This window comes from Ictalurus punctatus, chromosome 17 (assembly GCF_001660625.3).
Source record: "Ictalurus punctatus breed USDA103 chromosome 17, Coco_2.0, whole genome shotgun sequence".
Classification (NCBI taxonomy): domain Eukaryota; kingdom Metazoa; phylum Chordata; class Actinopteri; order Siluriformes; family Ictaluridae; genus Ictalurus; species Ictalurus punctatus.
In genome coordinates this window covers 21,905,519-21,914,784 of record NC_030432.2, presented here as the reverse complement: position 1 = coordinate 21,914,784, position 9,266 = coordinate 21,905,519, and the positions used below count along the sequence as shown (strand labels likewise).

Here is a 9,266-nt window from a genome sequence, read left to right as displayed (position 1 = left end):
GGGCTGGTGATCTGTCACTAAGATGAACTTTTGGCTATAAAGGTAGTGATGGAACTTCTTTATGCCCCATACTAGACTAAGGGCCTCTCGATCGATCTGTGCATAATTGTGTTCTGCACTCGTCAGTGATCTTGAAGCAAACGCAATCGGATGCTCAGATCCATCGACCATAGTGTGCGATAAAACAGCACCAATGCCATATGGAGACGCATCACATGCCAGTCTGATGGGTCATAGTGGGTAAGGAGTTCATCTGAGGTTATCAGTCTTTTTGTCTGTTTGAATGCTTTCTTGCATTTTTCTGACCACTCCCATTTTGTTGCTGTCTGTAACAGTGCATTAAGTGGGTGCAGCATTGTAGCAAGATTTGGGAGAATATTGTGATAATAGTTTACAAGGCCCAAATATGATCTAAGTTGTGACATGTTTTCTGGTCTAGGTGCCTGCAGCACAGCTTCAACTTTCTCCCGTGATTTGTGTAAGCCACGTTTGTCAATGACATGTCGACAATATGAGATTTCACTCTTGAAAAACTCACACTTCTCTTTCATTGCCTGTAGACCATACTCGTTTAGCCTGGTAAGCATTTTGCTGAGACGTTCTTCATCATTCTTGCCTGTCACAATTATGTCATCAAGATAACACTGTGCCCCTGGTATATCTTGAAGAACCTGATCCATTGCTCTTTACCAAATGGCTGAAGCCGATGCCACACCGAACACAAGACAATTGTACTGGTACAGTCCCTTATGAGTGTTGATGGTTAAGTACTTCCTGCTTGACTCCTCAACATCCATTTCGAGATGCCTGTGACAAGTCAACCTTGGAAAACTTGTCCCCTCCTGCCAGAGATGAGAAACTATCTTCAATTCGTGGCAGGGGGTACTGCACAGTGTGCAGTACAGGGTTAATGCTCACTTTGAAGTCCCCGCATATGCGAACACCTCCACCTTTCCCTTTCTTGATTATCGGCACGATGGGTGTAGCCCAATAACTCCAGTCAACCTTGGAGAGAGTGGTAGATGCCTCCAAGCTTTGAAATTCAGCATCTACTTTAGGACATAGTGCATAGGGCACTGGACATGCTTTATGAAATCTTGCAGTCGCTGTTTCATTTAATTCAATTTTCGACTTCATGCCTTTAAGTTTACAAATGCCCTTTTCAAACACTTTTGCATTAGCATTCAGGAGCTGTGACAATCTTTGTTTAGAGCTACAGTTTGTGCTGTTAAGAGCTGGCTGTTGATGATATGTTGAGGGCTTTGATGGTATGCCAGTCAAGCTGGACTTTTCTCAACCACTCCTGTCCAAAAAGAGCTGGCCCTTCACTTTTCAACACATAAAGCTCCAGCTACTGTGTTTTACCACCATATGTAACATCTACCTTCAGTTTGCGTTTAGGAGACACCTTTTCACCTATCTAAGTCTTTAACATGACTTAGGTCTTTTCTAACATAGCTTGTAAAACAGTCTGTTGTAGACGGCCTCAGAAATGACAGAGAAAGCTTAGCCTGTATCCAGCTCCATTTTCAGTTTTACACCAGACACATTTGTTGTTATCCATATTATTTTCCTGTCTGTTTCAGTCATGCTATGCAGTTCTAGGCATGACAGATCATCTTCATCATAGCCTATGCTCTCTGATATGTTTTCACATTCAAACACTTTGTGCACTTGTTTCGTTTTGTATTTGAAACCTTTGTCTTTACCTGGTTTTCCTTCTTGGTCGTGCTTTTTGTCTGTTTTGCACATTCTTTCTATGTGGCCTTGTCTGTGACACTTTCTACAGACTTTTTCCTTGAACCAATAATCATTTGCATCATGAGAGGATTTACCACATCTTTAACATTTCTGCCTTTTTGCACCACTTAGGGACATTTTGTGCATTTCATTTTCTACACTCTTCTTTTATAGCTCCCATGCATCCTTGGCTGCTGTTTCCATTGAAATGTCAATGGCCAGTGCTTTTTCTAAGTCTTTTTCTGACAATAGCCTCTTCTGTGTGCTCGAACAATGCATGCCACATACCAGCCTGTCCTTTAATGCATCAGAAAGTCCCTCTTTGAAGTCACAATGCTGTGAAAGTTTGCGTAGTTCTGCTATGTATTCAGAAATGCTCTCCTCCCTAGACTGGTTTCTTTTGTGAAATCTGAATCTTTCCACAATCACTAGTGGTTTGGGATTCAAGTGACCTTGTAAGATGTCAACAATTTGTTTGAACGTCTTGTTTTCTGGCTTTGCAGGGGTTACTAGGTTGCGTAAAAGATTGTATGTTTTAGTCCCCATAAGACTAAGGAGTACAGAAACTTTTTTCTCTGCACCCACATCGTTCGCCTCACAATACAGTTGAACCCTTTCAATATGTGCCTCCTAGTCTTCATTAGCACTGTCAAACTCATCTATTTCCCCGACGAAGGCCATTAAGTTATTTCCACTTTAGCTTTTAGATGCACGCAGCATCTATTACTGCGTGCCATGCACAGTTAACGTTACTCACGCAACCCTTTCGCTATCAGTGACTGCCTACGTGATTCACTATTCCTCTCCTCTTTTCCTCTGGAGACCATCTGGCATCTCATAACCGTGTATCCAGCGATATTCAGGTTCAGAATTTACTTGTCACCAATTTGTTGTGTCTTCATGTTAGACTGCAACTTAAGAAAAATAAAGGAGACACTCAGAGGTAAAGTTAACTCATGTATTAACCATAGCAAGAGCAAACAACATATCAATGTGCATGACTAATTACCAATAAGAAATCAATACTAAGGGTGGTGAGTCCACTTAAAGAAATAGATCCACTTATACACTACAACAGAAGTGTACAACAGAACAGGAGTCTTCTGTTGTTGTAGCCCATTTACCTGAAGGCCTCAACCATGTTATTATATGTTATGATATAACAGCTTGCTGTCAGTAGTCCTAGCATCCTCAGCAGGTATGAATGCATTGCCGATGCAATATGCACCACATATTGGAATGACAGGGTGGCTAGCATTCTCAATGCATCTCTTAATGCTGCAATATTGTCATCAGGATTCATTGACTTACTATAGGCACTACCAAATGAGCAAAGTTTTAGGCTGTAAATTGCCACACAACCAGAGTAAATCCTTCGTGGCCATGCTTAATCTGGTCCTTTTAGTAGTGAGGGGTGCTGCTTAGGGCCAGCCCAATGAAGTTAGTGGAGGTGCACGAGGGCATGAATCTTTCCGTCTATGGCTCATACAAGGTTGAGGGCACCTTTGGAACCTGGGGACCTAAAGGCATAGTGTGGCAAGGATTTCTTTCTTTTTTTTTAATTCTGAAATTTCCACACTCCTGTCTTTTGGCAGCGTTTCTGACACACAGAGCATATTTCATACATTTGATTTTCACACTTACATTTTCACACTTACATTTTCACACTTACAGTATGGCAGACTGTGCTGACCACAGTTTTCCTGAAGGCATGACTCTTTATATATAAGGCTCATGCAAAGTTGATGGAATCTTTATATGGGTTGCAATATAGTGATCTAAAGGCACAATGTGGCTGGTATGAAACTGTCACTGTCCTTTCCAGGGCCTTTTTGAAGCAGTGTCCAAGGAGCAACTATGGCAGACAGAGCATATATTTCAAGCCTGGCAAGGCAGGCTATGCTAACCACGCTTTGTATTGTGCATAAAATAGAAAGGAGGAGAGCCTACCCATTTCCTTGTGCAGGCTCTCTCATGAACCAGTGCCCTTGGAGCAGACAAGTGTCAATGGCCTATGAGCATGTTAGTATTTATAATAGAATATCCTTTTTCTTTTTTTTTTTTTCTTTCTAAAAATCTTCCTAAAAATCTTTAAACTAGGTGTGTGCATTTGGATCCCATTGGACAAAACAAAACAGGTTGCATGAAAGCGAGGGTTTTATTTTGCTGTACTTTAAAGGACAGCTTGTGAAAGCTCATGGGGAGGGTTGGGAGGTTTTGCTAAAATCTCCAACTCAAGTACCACACAAAAAGACTTTAACTAGTCCAACAGTTCACAGTAATGCACATTTCTGATTTGTAGCAAATGGGTATGTGCAATACATGGACATTATATGCAAAACCTGCTCATGAAAATTTTAAAAAGGTCAAGGTCTTTAAAATTATGCTAATGAGTTGGGTTTAGCCTGACTGCCTTATTGATCCCTAAATAAAACCACATTTCTACTGTGTGTCTGTACAAATAAAAGAAATATACATTCACATATTGAACCCTACCATATAGTTCACACAGACCATTCACAGGGCTGCATAATTCTGTTGGTTTTCCACAAAAATAACAATTTAATTTATTTTTTTTAAATATTGTAAAAAATAATAATAATAATTGTGCATTCATTGTGCATATTTTTCGTCGTTCTTAAATGATCATTTTCCATCATTATTAAAAGAAAATATTCTGAGAAAATCATACGGGCATTATAATGAAATTCTGGATCCCATTTTGACTTGAAGCAGCACTGTAAGTGTCCCAGCTTATTATTAGATATTAGTGCCCCAAAATGTATTATTGTTACTATAGTATAAACACAATATTAATTATTGATTAGATTTTATTTAAGAAATCATGGACATAAAGTAACATGCTGCCTGCAGTTTGAATAAAATATCCAATAGCAAACATCTCTTTATCACTTGGGATTAACAAGTAAATCAGCGAGGCCTCCCCAACACAGACAGATTATGGTGTAATTCATGTGTTTAACACATTCCACTCAAGGAAATATTCTAGCCTAAGGTTAATCTGCAAATACATTTATCTATATTGTTAATATCACAACACAGAATTCCCATAATGCACTGTGAGTTCCAGTAAAAAACACTGTAACTTTTAGTTCAAAAACATTCATCTGAAATCAAATTAGATGAGTTCTTGAATTAGCTTCTCCCTAGACAGATAAACAGAAGAAAAATAATACAAAAGTAATGCAAATGGTGGCTTCTTGGACTCAATGAATTCTCTTCTGTGTATTGAATACAATAATATGTTGGACACATTCCATGTTGATACCATGTTATATAACAATGCACTGAATATCTAACATTCTTTTATTTATACACACACCTTTATATACAGCTGCTCTGAGAGAGAATCCTCAACCTGTTCATCAAATTTTTGATATATATATATATATATATATATATATATATATATATATATATATATATATACATATAAATTAAATAATGGTCCTTAAGCTATTCACCCTACCAGATATATTCTTTTTATTGGTTGCATTTAATGATTTCGTTTAATGTGTATGTATGTGTGTATCACTGAAAGGGCACATTACCGCATTTGTTGTGCAATATGCAGAATGTTAAAGCTGAATTTGACTTTGACTATAAAACTTAAATAACATCAGAGTATTATTTAGTTTAATTATGCATTATTTAGTTTTTACAAGAGCAAAATAAATATAAGGTCCTCTAACAGCTCATCAGCATGCTTATCCTATTGTATGTTTCATATACATTTTTTTATCATTTAATCGTAAAATAAAATGTTTTTGGATAACAGGAATAGAATTTCAAAATATGCATATATTTCAATGCTATTTCAGTGAATAATTTCAGAAGTCATTTTAATTTAGTGAAATGGAAATTTAATTCATTTGATACATTGCGAAAGACTTTGTATTTGCTTTTAGTTTTCTGTTAGATAGAAGAAATCTTTCTTTGTAAAAATGTAAACACTGCTTGTCGAATTTCCCTTGTTTTCAACCCGTAAATTAGAGGGTTAAGAATGGGAGGAAAGATAACAATTGAAACACCAAAGGCCCTTCTTAAGTGTGGAGATACTGCATCTAACCTGTGTGAAATCAGTGCAAAGAATGAGTTAATCTCAAAACTCATAAAAACAATTAAATGCGTCCCACAGGTTTGCATTGCCTTGCTTATAGATTTTTCCTGTTTTGTAGAAATACAGATCATTAGGATTTTGATATATGATAATGACACTATCAGTATGGAAGAGCCTTGTATAAGAGCTATAGTAAACAAGCCATAATAGTTACTTGCTCTCATATCTTCACAGCTTAACTTCATTAAAGAAGGATTATTGCAGTACATGTCCACTATATTTGTCCTGCAAATTTCTTTGCTCATTGTGAGTGTAAATACAGACCCAATTATAACAACATCTATGGACCAGACCATAAAAATAAGTTTCACCAAGGTACCTTGTGTCATCAGATTGTGGTATCTCAAAGGCTTACAAATGGCAACGTATCTGTCATACGCCATAACAGATAGAAATAAGACTGATCCACATAGATAGAGGTGAATTAGGATGCCTTGTAACGCACAGGCAGGGTAGGATATTTCTCTGCTCTGAGACAGTATACTGCAAACCATTTGTGGGAAAAAAGCCGTAGCTCCCATAAGGTCACATAGAGACAAATTAAACAGCAGTATGTACATTGGTTTATGCAGATCCCTTTTTACAACAATAGTCACAAGTAGTATGGACTGGAAGAACAAAATTAAACAGTATGTGATGATACCAAAAACGAATATTGAAGAAGCACTGGATGGAGGTATGTCCAATGATTCCATGGTCAGAATAGTCATAAAACGTGTTAAATTTGAATTATTAAGATATGTGTCTCCCCCCATTATAACTTCAAGACCTGGAAGAAACAACATAACAAAATACTAGTTGAGACATTTAACATGTGCAAATTATTTTCTTTTACTACAAATATGCTTTCTTACCTACAACAAACTGATAAGACTAAGTATGATGACAACTAATTCAGTGAAGGTGCCACAGCATCATGACATCCACAAACTGAACACATCTGAGGTGATGGTGTTCATTTTCACCACTCGTTTATCTACCCAGAGACTTAAATATTTAGATTTCTGCATGTTAACATTATCCCACGGGTCAAATGTTTTTCAAATCACAGTTGTTGATGCTAGGTTACATTGGACTGTGGGTTTGAGAGCTATCCTTGGAGCTAACAGTGGCCTGCAGTAAAAAACACAACAACAGACACCCCCCACCTCACATTCCCCTAAAAAAAAAAAAAAAAAAACAACCCAAAAAACAAGTAATATGATGAGGATATTGTGCAAGTCTGTATTTGGGAGTACAGAATGGAGACATCTTTTAATGAATTTTGTATATGGATGTATTTGTTTGAAGTAAATATAATACTATAATATCTAATCATATAATAAAGCATGCTGTATGTTCTACTTGAATGTTGTTTGGTATAATTAAGCAGGTTTTGCTATAGGTGGGGTTTTAAAACGTTGATCCACATGTCCCTTTTTAACTTTTTAACTTCCCGTCTAATATTCTCTATATAGTCTTGTTCAGAGATACAATGACAGTAGGTAGCAGCAGTGCAAGCTTCCTGCAGCAGTATACCTCTAAGTAACTCCCATGAAGTGGGGATTAGACACTCCTCATAGAGTGGTATGTCACTGGTAGGGTCCAGATGTCCATCCTACCAGTAGGCCATAGTGACAATATCCACCACTCAGTGGGCAAGTTGCTGTTTGAACAAGTCTGCTCCTTTCATCTGTCATCAGTGAAAGATATGATGTGGGCCATCTGATTCTCAGATCAATTGTTTATCTAAGTATCATTGAAGGAAGTGCACTGTGCATGCAACACTGTATGGTCCATCGATAATGTGACCTTTGTCTGAAACCTAGAGTTTGACTACAAGGTCAATACAGTGTCATCTGGGCACTCACGTGTACATTTACGTTTACAGCATTTGGCAGATGCCCTTATCCAGAGCAGCTTACATTTATCTCATTTATACAACTGAGCAGTTCAGGGTTTATATGAATTTTATGTTATTTCCTATTATTAGATTTCAATAAACCAAGTATATGATTGTTGAACCTATTTCTAGATATAATTTTGTACTTATTTATTTCTAGAAAGAACCAACATTTTCTGCCAAAAAGTAAGAACATTTAAAGCTTGAAATTAGTAAAATGTCTAGAAATAGGGTAATAATCTTATTTTAGGTTTATTGGTAATCTTATAATAAGAAATGCTAGATGAATGTGAGAATATTCAAGATATATTACTTGCTAAGATGTCATTTGTTTCAATGTTTTTAGCAGTGTCCCGCCAGTGGCATGGAATCTGTTCTCTGTGGGGCCGTGCTCCCAACCTGACTTTTTTCTGTGAATCTTTATGTATAGGGCTCATGCAAAGTTGATGGAATCTTTATATGGGTTGCAATATAGTGATCTAAAGGCACCATGTTGCTGGTATGTTTGTAACTGATGGTTTACTTGATTCTGAAACTGTCACTGTCCTTTCCAGGGCCTTTTTGAAGCAGTGTCCAAGGAGCAACTATGGCAGACAGAGCATATATTTCAAGCCTGGCAAGGCAGGCTTTGCTAACCACGCTTTGTATTGTGCATAAAATAGAAAGGAGGAGAGCCTACCCATTTCCTTGTGCAGGCTCTCTCATGAACCAGTGCCCTTGGAGCAGACAAGTGTCAATGGCCTAGCTCAGAGGCCAGTGGGAGATCGATACTAATCAGTAGCCCAGATCCTTATCCACTGAGCCACCACTGCCCAAATATAAATGCATTACTGTATACCTGTCTGCATATTCCTTGAATCTCTTTACTTATAATTATGTGATTTATGGATAGGACATAGAAACACATAAAGAGACCTGCAGAAAAATGCAACAGTTTTCATCAGATTTTCAACATAAACAAAACGAGACATCCCCTTCAGTGTTATGATAGAGAAGCTGGAAACAATTGCTATTGTTATTTCACTAAATAATATAATTCTATTGTTTCTTTAATTTGCAAAAGCCATTGAGTGCCCTCTTGTGATGTGAGATAAAGTAAGGAGGAAGGTGGGTAGCTGATTTTCCCAACATAAGAGGCAATGTTAATTCATTTATCCAAAAATTGTGTTTACATGCATATGTGAGAAATGTATGGTACCTTTTATATATTTAATATTATAAGTTGAGTGCATAGTAATTTTGCTCTAAAATATCAAAAGTATTTTTGAGAATTTGATGTGTACATATTTGTTCATACTGAGTTTGAGACGCGGGCTAGGTAACAAACCCTTTAGCCTTTGTTTATTAGCACTGAGTGTTAGTAGAAATTCTTATGCAAATCCAACTTATACTGTATTACTTATACTGAGCTGTAATTGAACACCCATGCATGATTTGGATTTAACAGATAATGTGTCCCAAAAGAATACAAATACAGATTTGAAAAATGAGCATATTAGTATT

At 37.1% G+C, this 9,266-nt stretch overlaps 1 protein-coding gene across 1 annotated transcript; it reads right to left on the bottom strand.

Annotated features, from left to right (window-relative positions):
* Positions 1–5,676: 5,676 nt before the first annotated feature.
* Positions 5,677–6,765, bottom strand: LOC108277558 (olfactory receptor 52B2-like). Its single transcript, XM_017490380.3, has one exon. The coding sequence runs from the start codon at positions 6,664–6,666 to the stop codon at positions 5,677–5,679; it is 990 nt and encodes a 329-aa protein (XP_017345869.1). The 5' UTR covers positions 6,667–6,765.
* Between the last annotated feature and the right edge of the window lie 2,501 nt (positions 6,766–9,266).

Excerpts from the sequence above, each read along its gene's own strand:
- LOC108277558 (XM_017490380.3), bottom strand. The coding sequence starts at position 6,666 with ATGTTGTTTCTTCCAGGTCTTGAAGTTATAATGGGGGGAGACACATAT.